The sequence below is a fragment of the Heterodontus francisci genome, chromosome 13 (genome assembly GCF_036365525.1).
Source record: "Heterodontus francisci isolate sHetFra1 chromosome 13, sHetFra1.hap1, whole genome shotgun sequence".
Classification (NCBI taxonomy): Eukaryota; Metazoa; Chordata; class Chondrichthyes; order Heterodontiformes; family Heterodontidae; genus Heterodontus; species Heterodontus francisci.
Genome location: NC_090383.1, coordinates 67,030,247 through 67,044,818, shown reverse-complemented (window position 1 = coordinate 67,044,818; position 14,572 = coordinate 67,030,247). Strand labels below are relative to the sequence as shown.

The 14,572-nt window shown below is 41.2% G+C and overlaps 1 protein-coding gene across 3 annotated transcripts in view; it reads right to left on the bottom strand.

The window, feature by feature from the left end:
* Nucleotides 1-14,572, bottom strand: part of LOC137376413 (proteasome activator complex subunit 4-like) — a 227,538-nt gene that overhangs the window by 195,686 nt on the left and 17,280 nt on the right. For all 3 annotated transcript variants that reach the window (XM_068044928.1, XM_068044930.1, XM_068044929.1), the window contains exon 2: nt 9,388-9,528. In XM_068044928.1, coding sequence (XP_067901029.1) covers nt 9,388-9,528 — 141 coding nt within the window. The remainder of the gene's footprint in view (nt 1-9,387; nt 9,529-14,572) is intronic.

Here is a 14,572-nt window from a genome sequence, read left to right as displayed (position 1 = left end):
ATTCTCTTTGTAAGAAACGTGGCACTGCCCACAGAAACACAGTTTTCCAAGCCAGGAATTGGGTAGGAGTCTACCTTTGTTACTGCACTAACTTTTCTGTAATCTATATAGGTTTAGGCATTAGTACTACTGACAAACTCCAGCTGCTTTGACTGGGTTCAATTAGGTGATTTTCCAGCAAGTATTGGATTGCTGCTTTTACCTGGGCCTGCTTCTCTGGACTTCAGCGATAAGGATGCTGTTTTACAGGAAAGGATTCCCCTACATCCAGACCATGTGTGGCCAAGGATGTACATCCTGGATTATCCCTACAGACTCTTAAATTCTATAAGTAGCCTTGTTAGGGGTTCTCGTTGGTCTGCACCTAAATATGAAATCAGTGTCCAATCTCCCTAGCAATTCATTAGCAGCTAACCGGATAGCAGGAGGTTCAATTTGAGAATTGTCTGGGCCTCCTTCTGCCTCATTCTCACTATCCCTTCCATCCTTCACTGTTTATTACCTGACATACCTGTGCTTGCTTATCCTCCTCTTGGCAATGGTATTGTTTTGACATTGATATGACACAACAGATTCTTTTTCCAGTGATCTGGGGTGTCAAATAATTTACTTTACCAATTCTCTTGACTGCTTTATATGGACCACTGAACCCTGCTTTCAACACTTCAACCGCTGGTTGAAATGTTGGTGTCTTGGCATGCTTGTCTGCCCATTTCTTCAGTTATTTGGGAAGCTTTAAGGTGTTCCTGAGCCACTTTGCAAGGTCTCGTGAGCCGTTCCCAGAACACAGATACATAATCTAGCACAGAAGATTCATCCCTGTTCCAAAAATTCTTTAATTAGTTTTAGAGGACCTCTCATCTCATGTCCATAAACTAATTCAAAAGGACTAAAACCTTAGATTCATTAGGTGAATCTCTTGTGACAAACAAAAGAAATTCTAGTCCTTTATCACAATCATGCGGATATCTATGACAGTATGTCCCGATCATTGTTTTGAGGGTCTGATGGTACTTTTCAAAGCTCCCTGTGTCGGTGGATGGCATATTGAAGACTTTAACTGCGTTATACCCAAATTACCCATAACTTCTTGAAATGTTTTAGACATAAAATTGGAACCTTGAACCGACTGAATTTCAATTGGTAATCCATATCTAGTGAAGAACTGGGTTAACTTCTCTACTATCTTAGCAGAAATTGTTCTCAAAGGAATGGCCTCTGGGAACCGAGTAGCCATACCCATGTTAGTGAGTATATATTGGTGTCCTGCTTTTGTTTTCGGTAAGGGTCCTACACTATCGACCAACACCCTACTAAATGGTTCCCCAAAAACTGGTATGGGAATTAGAGGTGCCCATATTCCCACAATCTGGCAGGTATGGCAGGTTTTACAAAACTGCACCACGTCTTTGGAAAGTCCTGACCGGTAAAATTTCAACTTATGCGTGATTTGCTCTTCCGGATCCCTACAGGTCCCGCTATAAAAGAATTTCATGCGCTATGCTATCCTTAACATCCTTTAGCAGTACCACTATCTGATGAACTACCATCCATTCTTCATCTGCAGGTCTGTGAGGAGGTCTCCCTTCATCTCTAATGTAACAGCCTTCTGGAACTCCTTTTGTTTCAGTTTCTGTTCGAGCTGATTATACCACTTTATTTAACTATGGATCAGCTTGCTGAGCTTTGATCAGAGAAGACTTAAACAGTTTATTTCCTTCGGATTATCCAAATCCCCAAAGAAAGTTTCAGATATTCGGCTAGCTGTCTGTGATGTCAATTTGGCCTCCGACAATGGAATTTGTTCAGCCATTGCTCGGGTTATTACACATGAAGGAAAAATTCCTGGACCCTTTTCCTGCAATTGTTCCGTCTCTTTAACTTCACTTGGTTTTTCCATGACTACTGGAGAAGCTACTACTTTCGCCTGGGCCATATCATTCCCCAGGAGGTGCTCAACTCTGTTACGGCCAGGTGAGGAAGGGGTCTAGGGCTCACCTCTCGGCCTTCTCCTGGTTTGGCTGTAACACAGAGTTTAACTTTTACAACACACTTTTTTTTTTAAAGCTTCACCTCAGTGAGTCTTTGCTCACTGATCTCTAATTGTAATTGTAAAGAAATCAACCAGACAGGTTTTCTCAAACTTGCACCATTGTTTAAATCTATTAACCTTAAAACTCTAACTCAGTTAAAACTACTAAGAATATGCGACGTGACCACGCTAGCATGCATACGTGATAAACACACAAATAGATAGAGGAGGAGAAAGAATGAAAGGGGAAAGATTTGTAATAGATGGAATTCAGTTACTGGTTTTGAATTGGATGTAAAGTCTTTGATTGAAGTGTTGCAGTTCTTGTTGGGGTCCAGTGCACACTTTCAAACATGTTTCACTGGTACCAGAAGGCTGTAGGGTCGTCTGTCTTGAAGCTTAAGTTACTTCCGTGGGTCCCTGGGGACAGAGAAAGATGCTTTCTTCTTGAAGTTCAATTGCAGTCTCTTCCTTTCTGTGTCAGGCAAAATTCAAAAAAACCCCAGGTTGGCCAGCAGGTTAATCATGTGACTAGCTCCTTGTTTGAAACCGCCTCGCCTGTGAGGTTTGTGGATTCTTCCAAGCTTACCAGACACACTTAGTGGGGGGAGGGGGGTGGTGGAGTGCTGGCTCTTACACATTCAATGATTCTTAATGTCTCTTGATCATCACTATTGACAAAACCCATCTGGCTAATTGGATCAGTGAGTACTCCCATTGTCTCTCCATGCAACAGTCATTCAGAATGCAAATGTGCAGCCATGTTTTCAGCCACAGGCCTGTGGTCTTTTTAAAAAAGTTATGTTCAATGTCCAATAACAGTTCAAAACAGTGTTCCATTTGATGAAATTAATATGTTTCCATTTGACAAGTGTGGTTTCCATCGCAACTCCATCTATTGGAAAACTATGGACAACTCACACAGCTACCATTCCAGATATTAGGTCACACTCTAGGTGCACCTGATACAAAGGTATGGGTATATACTCCCCTCCACTGCCATTCACTAAAACTTTAGCATTCAGTGCGCTCTCTGGTGGAAATGTTATGCCTTTCCCCAGCAAAAAAGTGTTTGGGTGGCTCCTGTATCCCCAAGTATAACTATAGTAGGTTTGCCTGCCTCACTTGAGGGATAAGGAGTTACTTTTCCTTTCAACAAGAATTCCCGATAACTCTCAGGTATCTTATTCACAACCCCTGCACTCACATTGGTTTTGTATTTGGCCTAACAGCTGCAGTCAGAGCTACAGCCCAATCTGTCGTACTCTTGGTCACGGCACCTTTCTTTCCGCTAGCTTTGTGTACCCCAGTAAGTTCTATGGTTTTAGCCCGCAACTTCCAGCATTCTGCACAAAGCTGTCCCACCTTGTGACTATGATAACACTTAGGCTTGCAGACCTCACTTCCACCCTCAGTATCTTCCTTTCTGGCCTGAGGAGATCACGGAGCATTCAGATCTGTCCGTCCCCAGCTGCTTGCCTGCCTTTTCAATCTTCCTCTTTCTATCCTCCTTGGATAGAAGGATTGTGGGAGTGACGGACAAAGGGTTTGGCCTTATAAGCAAGCTCATAATAATCAGCAAATTCTGCTGCTTGTCTGGCTGTTGAAACCTTCTGATTCTGACTAACCAAGAGAGTGAATTTTTAAATTCTTCCGGGAGAATTAGTTCCCTGATGTTCTCGTGTGTGGCCTCCATCTTTAGTGCCAGTATCTAATGATCAAAATTAATTACGCTCAAATTCTATACAAGTCTGCCCAAGCAATCTCCAGGGGTTCTGAAATTTCTGTCTGTATGCTTCAGGGACTAACTCATACGCAATGAGAATAGCCTTTTTTGCCATCTCAGTCTGCAGAAGCCTCCTCAAAGCATGGCATAAACTTCATGAGCTCTGCCCAACAACCGACTTTGCACACACAGTGTCCAGCTTTCCTTAGGCCATTTCATTTGTTTGGCTATCTTTTCAAAAGAAATGAAAAATGCCTCTACATTCCTTTCCCAAAACTTAGGGAGGGCTTGTATAAATTTAAACAGCTCTCCACTAGAGTCAGATCTTTCCTCACCCAATCTTTCCTTGAAGCCAAGGCCACTCTTGTCTTAATTCCATCTTTTTTAATTCAAATTCCTTTCCTTCTCTTTCCATTTCCTTTTCCTCAAGTTCAAGTTTCTTCATTGTCAATTCTCATTCAAGCTCAGGCTTTTTTCTCCTTTCTCTGTTCAAGCTGCTGCACCTGTAACTGAATTTTAGCTAATTCAAATACACTACCCTCTGATTTGCTTTCTTCTTTCAATTGCAAATGTTGTGCTATTACTTCAATTATGTCTGCTTTTTTAGCTCCTGGTTTTAATTCTAACCCCAATTTTTCTGCCAATGTGATTAGCTTAACCTTGGTTAAGTTCCTCAAATCACTCAGGAATACATCCTCCACCCCCAAAAAAGTCACAGCATCTGTTAAAGACATTCCAGTGGTGTAGACCTTACTCTATTACACAAGAAACTTGGTTCTTTTTATTCCTTTATCAATTATTACCCAACCTACAATAGTACGTCGTCGGCGTTGAGTTTATCCCGCAAAGAGCCCTCAATTATAGGTTGTAACCAGGTGAAGGGGTCGCAAGCTCCCCTCTCACCCCTTGTCTGGTTTGACCGTAACAGGGTTTATCTGTTTAAACACAGTGATTTCAGCTTACCATCTCAATGAACACTTACTCACTGCATTCGAATTACAATTGCAAATGAACCAGACAGGTTTTCTTGGGTTTAAACAAGAAAGATGTAAGTTTACTAACCTGACCACTCTAAATCGATCAAAAATTACTAAAATAAATGACACATCCACGCTCACACACACATACAAATAGAGGGGAAGAAAGAATAGGGAGGTTGAAGCAGGGTTGGTAATAAATGGAACACAAATACTATCCTTAATTGAAGTCAAAGTCAGTCCTTGCTGGGGGGGGGGGGGGGGGGGAGGGAAGAGGAAGCACGAGAGCGAGCAAGCTCCTTGTCTCGGAGTTCAGCTGCAGTCTCTTGTTCACTGAGGCACAATTCAAACATCCCTAGGGTTATACCAGCAGCTATCATGCGACCATCTCTGTTTGAAACAGCAGTTCTTGGAAGGTTATTGGATTTCAGAATCTTTCAAACATACTCGGTGGGGAGGGGGGGGAGAAAAGAGTTTGGCTCTTACAAAGTCAAAGGGCATTTGATCACCACTATTGCCAAGATCAATCTTGCTAATTGAATTTGGAAGCACCCCCATTGTTCCAGCTAGACTGGGTAATTTCCTCATGTCTCAGAATGCAAATGTGCAGCCAATTTTTTTTTTTTTTTTACTGCTCAGTTCTGCTTTTTAAAAAGTTATTTGCAATGTCCAGTAAAAGTTTCAAGCAGTGTTCCATGACAAAATTAATATGTTTCCACTTGGCAGGCATGATTTTTGTCATAACCGAGAGGGGAGACGTGCACTGTTTTATTCTAGTCCCACTTCTCCACGGGTCATAACATACATTTACATTTTTTTCCCCATTTACCAATACGGTCAATCAGACTCCATTTTTATTCCAAAATAAAAAACACCAACCAGGTTTATTCAATAAACTACAAAATAATCAGTTTATTATAAAACAAGTCTTAACCAGTAATGAAGTAAAGCATAAATACAGATTGAAATTTTAAAGTTCCCTTTTTACCTTAACCACTCACACATACACCGGTTAACTGGAAAAATAAAGGATTGTTTGTTTTAGAGCTTTATTACAGACAAAAAAAAACTTGGGCTGAATAGTTGCTCGTTCTTGGAGAAACAGCAGATGAGATATGTTGTGTTCCATAATTGGCATACAGTCTGGCCTCCAGTACACGTAGACAGTTCACTGGAATCTTTTAGAACACTTCTTTTCGGGCAGCATTGAGAATTAATTTAGCATGCTTTTATTCAAAGGCAGATGAGATGAGTTGACACATTGGACTTCTCAGGGTCTTTGAGGTGTGCTGGAAAGCTGAGCTGAGTTGTGGTCTTCTCTCCTCTCTTTCTAAGTTCTCTCCCTTTTTATACAGTTCAACCCCAAATCAAAAAATTCAAAAGCGAAACCGACAACAGGTAGTCAATCTTTTGACCTCCATCAATCTTGACCTGTCACTTCTTTGTAAATAACTTCCCCAGGTGCCCAAAATTTACCATTGTTTGAGCTGGAAGTAAAGCCTGGCTACCCGGCCCGAACGCGACTACATGTGTCGGGTTCGGGTCGGGTCGAAATTCCGAGACCAGGATTCAGGCTCGGGTCGGGCTGGACAGTGCTGCTTCCGGGAGGTCACGGGATCAGGCTTACCCACGACTCCCCACAAGTCCAGCTACAGGAAGAGCCTGCCGCCGAAACGGATTAAGGATACGCGGGTCGTGTCGGGCACGAAAAAAATTAAAGGTCTCTGGCTTGGGTCGGTTGTGATGGGGTAGGGCCTGGGTCGGATTTTAATTTTATACCCGAGCCAGGCTTCAGCTGGAAGTCATGTGGTTTCCCAGAAGGGCTTGTTGCAGTTGCTGAAAGTCAAGTGGTTTCCCGGAAAGGCTTGTTTTCTTCACAAGACCCCTCAGTGCCCCTTTTAAAAAAACATTTCCAGGGACTGTTTTCAAAGTCAAGTGGCCTTCACATGCCCCCCTTTGAAAACCCCAATGTTTAAAATTTCTTCAATCTTTCAAAAATGAAGCCTCAAAAAATATATTTCATGCAACAGTGACCTGAACTCTTTTTGAACCTAAGCCAATGATTCCCTCATATTTTATCTCCAAGATGAGACGGTATGTTTTAGAGTGGGACGAAGGAAGAATGAGGATGGAGGATGTGGCTGGTGATAGGGAAGGGGATCTTTGAGCAGTGAATGGGGCTGTGGAAAGGGACAGGCAATACAGGTTAAATTGGTTAAACCAGATATGTTGGTAGACAATTACATGCATTCAAGCTTGACCCACAGATTAGAGGCCACATCGATGGTTGTTGTATCAAGTAGAATGGTGGGGAATGTGTAAGAGGGAAGAGAAGACCGTCAGATCTTCTGGCAATAATTAGCACATTTGCAGGTGAAAACACTGCAGAACAGATCAACGAGACATCAATATAATGCGTATAAGGCCAGCAGAGGAGGGGGGTAAAACTTGAGCCCAAATTCGGAAGTAGATTCTATTTTCCAGAAATAGAAGGTAACTGTGGAGAGGTTTGGAGTGGACATAGGTTGTGTAGAAAGATGAAGTAGTCTAAGAAAGCCTCATTGATGATAAAGACACTGGGAGAGCTCAAGGGTTGAGGGATTGGCTGTGTGTGTGGTTGGAAGAAAGTCGTAGATGGTGAGAATGGTACAGGGGAATATAGGATTGTGAGATGAGTGCCACTCTGTCAGTTAGTGATATGGACAAAGAATGTGGTGGGATGGGAAATCTCAGATGAGGCAGATAGTTACCGTCATAAGCCAGGTTTCAGTCAGACCAGGAAGTCAAAACATGTAGAATTATATATGCAGCACAGAAACATGTTATTCATCCCAACTAGTCTGTGATGGTGTTTATAGTCCACACAGGTTTCCTGCCCTTCTAATTCCCTAATTTCAATGTATCTTTCTATTCCCATTTCTCTCATATACGTTTTGAGTTTCATTTTGAAAGCATCCAATGTATTTGCCTCAATCACTTCCTGTTGTAGCGCTATCCACACAGTAAATAAATTGTTCCTTATTTCCCAATTAAATTTATTATCGAATCATAGAAACACTGAACAGGAGGCCAGTTAGCCCATCAAGCCTTTGCTGGCTCTTGGACAGAGCAATTGAGCTTACTATAGGAAGGATGTGATTGCACTGGAAAGGGTGCAGAGGAGATTGACCAGGATGTTGCCTGGGCTGGAGCAATTCAGCTATGAAGAGAGACTGAAAAGGCTAGGGTTGTTTTCCTTGGAGTAGAGGAGGGACATGATTGAAGTATTATTGAAAAATTATGAGGGGCATTGATAGGTTAGATAGGAAGAAACTTTTCCCCTTAGCGGAGGGGTCAATAACCAGGGGGCATAGATTTAATGTAAGGGGCAGGAGGTTTAGAGGGGATTTGAGGAAAGAGTTTTTCACCCAGAGGGTGGTTGGAATCTGGAATGCACTGCCTGAAGAGGTGGTAGAAGCAGGAACCCTCACAACATTTAAGTAGTATTTAGATGAGCACTTGAAATGCCATAGCATACAAGGCTACGGGCCAAGTGCTGGAAAATGGGATTAGAATAGTTAGGTGCTTGATGGCCGAAGGGCCCGTTTCTGTGCTGTATAACTCTGACTCAATGACTCCCACACCCCTGCTTTTTGTCCATAATCCCATCCATTCCAGAACCTCAAGTACGTGTCTAACTCTCCCCTTTAAAGTTATTTTATGGAAGCAGCTTCCATCACTCTTTCGGGTAGAGCGTTCCAGATTCCGACAACTCGCCAAGTGACAAGATTTTTTCTCATCTCTCCTCTAGATCTTTTCCTAATGATTTTATATCTATGACCTCTGATTATCGACCAACTCACCAGAGGCAATAGTTTTTCTCTATCTACTCCATCAAAATCTCTCATCTTGAAAACATCCATTAGGTCAACTCTTAACCTTCTCTGTTCCAAGGAGAACAGTCCTAACTTTTCCAACCTCTCCTCATAACTGAAGTCCTTCATCCCTGGTAACATCCTGATAAACCTCTTCTGAGCCTTTCTAAGACCTTTACATCTTTCCTGAAGTGTCATGTCTAGAATTATCTGTAATATTTCAGCTGAGGCCTAACCAGCAATTTATAAAGTTCTTACATGATCTCTTTGCTTTACTATTCTATGCCTCTATTTATAAACCAAAGTAACCCATATGCTTTTTCTAAAATCACCTTTAAGGATTTGTGTAAATGGATCCCATGGTCTCTCTGCTCATCTATATTTTGATGTCACTTATGGTATACTTTTCATAATAGCCTTCCCAAAGTGCATCACTTCACACTTCTCCGCACTGAACTCCAGCAGCGATGCTTCTGCCCATTTAACCATCCTGTCTACGTACTCCTAAAGGCTACAACTATGCTCATCATTATCTGTTCCATTCCATCACCTGCAAACTTTATAATGCACCCAAGTCGAGTGAGCTAATAAAAATTTTAAATAAGTAAATGGACTCAAAACCGTCCCCTGGGGAAAACACCACTGCAAACCAACTCCGAGCCTGAAAAACATCCATTCACCACCCCTATCCTCTGAAAATAAACTATAAACTTCCTCATTATGGAGTGTAAGTGTACTTGTTGATGGTCAGTAATGGCTTGCAGCAGCATATCTTCAAGAAATTCAATCTGAACTTACTTGAGTAAACTTATTAATAATCGTGTGAATCCTTGCATCATGCTGATCTCAAGTTTAGGCATGACAACCAATTCATACAGCAACTTAATAAATAGAACATGATCTTCTTTGCTGAATTTTCTTCCATATAATCGGATATATCTGGAAAATAAAATAAATTTGATCAATAGCCTGCATCAACTACCTTGGAAATTTTAAAAGTGGAAATAAAAACTAGAAAGTCATCACACCTTTATAAAAATGGCACAATTGACTCATCAACCTGAAAGAATGAAAAACTTGTTCAGGGCCTAGGCAGCTGAAGGCATGGCTGCCAATGATAGAGCAATAAAAATCAGGATGCGCAAGAGGCCAGAATTGGAGAAGCACAAATATCAGAGGGCTGTCAGGCTGGAGAAGGATTATAGGACTGAAGGATAGGAAGGGGTGAAGCCACGAAGGGAACTGAACACAAGGATGAGAATTTTAAAATCAAGGCATTGCCAATGTAGGTCAGCTAGCATAGGGATAATGGGTGAATGGGACTCAGTGCAAGGTAGGATACAGGCAACTGAGTTTTGGATGAGGTCAAGTTTACATAGGGTGGCAGATGGGAGGCTGGCCAGTACAGCACTGGAAGAGTTCAGTCTGGAGGTAACAAAAGGCATGGATGAGAGTTTGAGCAGCAGATAAACTGAGGGAGTGGCAAACTATATTGCAGAGGTGGAAGAAGGTAGTCTTGGTAATGGCGAGGACATGGGGTTGGAAGGTCAGCTAAGGATCAAATAGAATGCCAAAGTTGCCGACTGCGGCCAGGGAGAGGGATGGAGCCAGTGGCTAGGGAACCAAATCTGTGGGGCAACTGAAGGCAATGGTTTTGGTTTTCCCAAAATTTAACTGGTCGAATCAGAAGCAGTGGAGAGGTTGAGAGAGGTGGTGGTGAGGCAGAGCTGGGTATGTGTGGAATCTGACATTTTATTTTCATATGATGTCACTGAGGGCAGTACCCAGATAATAAATAGGAGATCTTCAGGGAACTCCAGAAGTAATGGTGTGAGAGCAGGAGGAGAAACCATTGCAGCAGATTCTTTGGCTACAAATGGATAGATGGGGTTACAATCAGGCGAGGTCAGTCCCACACAGCTGGAAAAAGGAGAGAGAGGTGTCAAAGACCACGGAAAGATAGAGAAGGATAGTACACAATGGTCTCAGTCACATAGGATATCATTTGTCATTTTGATCAGGACTATTTCAGTACTGTGGCAGGGGCAGAAACCCGATTTGAGTGATTCAAACATGGAGCTGCGGGAATGATAGTAGACTGAGAGGCTATGCACATCTGGCAAGATTAAACAGGCTAAGGCTCTTCTCTCTAGAAAATAGGAAGACTGAGGGGTGACCTGATAGAAGACTTTAAGATTATGAAAGGGTTGATAAAGAAGATGTTTTCACTTGGGGGCAAGACCAGAATGAGGGGCCATCAATAGAAGATGGTCACTATTAAATACAATCAGGAATTCCGGAATAACTTCTTTACCCAGAGAGTGGTTAGAATGTCGAAATCCACAACGACTAGTTGAGGTGAATCTTATAGATGCTTTTAAAAGAAAGCTAGATAAACACATGAAGGAGAAAAGAATAGGATATGTTGACGGGAGAAAGTTCATGTGGAGCATAAATACAGACATGGATCTACTGGCCCGTTTCTGTGCTATAAATACTATGTGATACTATACATTTGGGAGGCAACAACACATTAACCAATTAAGTGTTTCTCTACGCATTTACTAAAAGAAGCAAACTATTTTTTCATTGGTGGTTTGTGCTTGGCAAGGACAATAATTCATAGTTTATTCCAAGTTATCTCTGTCCTTTCAGTATCCCAATTCATCCATACCTAATTATTACAAAATCTGAACTCAGAGTGAAGGTACACAAACAAAGAGACAAGTACAAAAAAAATCCAGGACTGCAAGACAGTCACGGAAAATGAATTGACTGATCATAGCACATGATGCTATTGATATCTCCCTCCCATCCCATGACTAGAAAACAGCTGAAATGTTTCTCCCTCTCCCCTTGCAGGTCACATGCTACATTCTTCTAGAACCAGGCAGTCACAGTAATATGCACTAGAAGCAGGCAAGATTATGCCAGATTTTTCCTCAACACCCCACCACTACATATATTCACTTGTGCATCCCTTGCTCTAAAAAAGACATCTAAATTCAACTACTGCAATAAAGATAAAAATTCAAGTGTAGTCAATCATAACGTAGGAAAAACAGCAGCCAATTTGTGCACAGCAGGCTCCCACAAACAGTAACGCGATAATGACCAGATAATCTGTTTTTTTTTTAAAAGTGATGTTAATTGAGGGATAAATACTGGCCAGGACACCACGGACAATTCTTGTGCTCTTCTTCAAAATCATGCCATGGGATCCTTTATGTCCACAAGGCGGCAGATGGGGGCCTCGGCTTAAGATCCCATCCAAAAGACGGCACCTATATGTAGCTTCCACTGGAGATATTAATACACAGGGCCCTGATCTTTGCAGACAAAGAGCATATACACACATTGCGCCTGCTTCAGCTAAACAAGATAAGTAGCAGCCATTTGCTGGCTCATTCTTCAGGGCAATGCCTTGACCAGAGTCAAGCTGCCTGGTTTAAAATTTCAAACAAAGCTTGGCAGTTGACTGTCAGTCACCATAAACCGGTGCATTCTCCATGGCAATGCCTCTACCAGAGTCCACTTGCCAACCAATCAGCACTCTCTTCTCAGCATAAATTTGTTGCTTTCCCTCACATTGATATCCTTGCGAATTGTCCTGGTGAGCGCAAGACGAAAAGCTTCGACAAAATGTCTTTATTTTCAGCAAGACTCAAGTTCTGTACCACCAAATGACTAAATTAATTAGACATGATTTCCCTTTTACAACATCATGTTGACTCTGTCTGATCCCATTCTGATTTTCACAGTATCCTGCTATAATCTCCTTAATAATGGATTCTAATAATTTCTCTATCACAGTTGTTAGGCTAACTGGCCTACAGTTTTCCGCTTTCGGTTGCCCTCTTTTTTTTTTGAATAGAAATGTTACATTTACTATTTTCTAATCGGCTGGGACCATTCAAGAATCTAAGGAATCTTGGATGATTATAACCAAAGCCTCAATCTCTGCAGCCACTTCTTGCAAGACCCTAGGATGCAGGCCATCTGGTCCTGGGGAATTGTCAGCCTTTACTTCTAATAGTTTTCCCAACACCTTTTCCCTGGTGATGGTGATTGCTTTAAGTTCCTCCTTCCCTTTCACCTCTCGATTTAATTATATTTGGCAGGTGTTCTAAGTCTTCAACAGTGAAAACAGACACAAAATACTTGTTCAACGCCTCCACCATTTCCTTGTTTTCCACTATCAATCCCCCAGACTCAGCTCTAGCTTTAGTTACTCTTTTCCTATTTATTATTTTTGTTGGAGGGGAGAGAGATAAGTGGATCTAGTTAAAATATCAATCTCTTTGTAAAAGGAGTGAAAATGTTACAAGAGATGGCAAATAGAATTCCTTCACTAAAATGGAGAAATTATGCAACAATTTTACTATCAGAATAACATTATTCTGTTCAGGATCCTTCTGGAATGCCTTTTAGCAAACTGATAAATTCTACAGGATTTTCTCTATGCTCTTAATGAAGAAAACAAGATTTTTCACCTCTTTACTGAACAATGCCATGATAATTCAGGAAACCTTGAACTGTCCTATCTATCAGTAGAGATAAGGAATTTGAATGAAGGCAATGTTGCTCCAGCTTTTACTCTTTAAAGGCTACCTTGAATAAGGCACGAGAACAGTAATCCTCGTCCATGGAACTATTCCCCAGCAAAGAACCAACATTTGCAAGCTATACTGTATATTGGTGAGGTTAGGTGGTCAGAGAATTGGAACTTCTTTGCCCACAACTGTCAATTTGCTTAAAACACGTTACATCTCTAACTTTCTCCAGTTCTGACGAGAGGTCATCAACCTACAAAACATCAACTCTGTTTCTCCACCTCCATAGATGCTGCCTTACCAGCTGAGTCTTTTTTTTCTATCAAGTATTTTCTGTTTTTCTTTCAGATTTCCAGTATCCGCAGTATTTTGCTTTGGTCAATTTTTGTAACTGGGGGCTACAATATAAAGCAAATTTTCAGGGGTTTTTTTTTTTTAAAACCTTGACTACGCTTTTTGTGAAATTTATATTGCACCTCGTCACTTTCTCAAAAAAATCCCTAAGTGCAACATATAAAATAAATTAGGTTGGCAAACATGACAACCATTTTGTACACAGTTGTATCTCATTAGCAGCACTAAAATGAATGACTGCTTTGCATCATGCTTCTACTTTCAATCTTCACTAAGCTTTCCATTAATGAGGCAGCTGACAATTTTTTTTGAAGCATGAGACAGAGGGAGAAAGCACGAGCAAGACTGGTTTTCAAATCAATGCTGAGTTCTCAAAAAAAGTAACTTATCAGCATCCAAAATGTTAAAATGCTCTTATGGAAGCTAAGAAAAGCAAAGAATCGCACTTGGAGTCAGGTTACAAATCGGTCTCTTTAAGGGCAGAGTTTTAAGATGCCATTAGTGCAAAAATCACGATGTGATCAGAGTATTACATGGATTCACAGAGTCACAATACGTGAATATATCTCACAAAGGATCAGGCTGATCCTAAAATCAAAAGATTTGTATTAAGGGAAAAAAACCAAAATCGGTATAGTTTAGAATTATTCCCCAATGATGACCAAGATTTGCATGGAATGAATAATAGGTAAGAGTTTGTGGCTGAATTCAGCCATGACTTCCAAACCCTGGGAAATAAAACAAGAAGCTTCCTCAAATACAAATGTATAGATCACACCACTGCCAAGTTTCCAACACCATTACTTTTCAACCTAGATGTCAGCAATGTGAAAAATGGTTTACATGCAGCAAGTTAACACTCTCCACTGATTTTAATGGGCTATTATAATTACATTATAGCTGTTTTCAGCGAGGAGTAATGGTGGGGCTCACAACATTCCCAGCAAATTGTGTAGCATTCATAATGGCATCAGTCATGCAACAACTTATACAGTGCCTTTAACGTAATAAGTGTTTCAGCAGCAGATGAGCTGATGGAGGGGCAGAATCGGGCAATGGAATGGAGGTGGAAATAG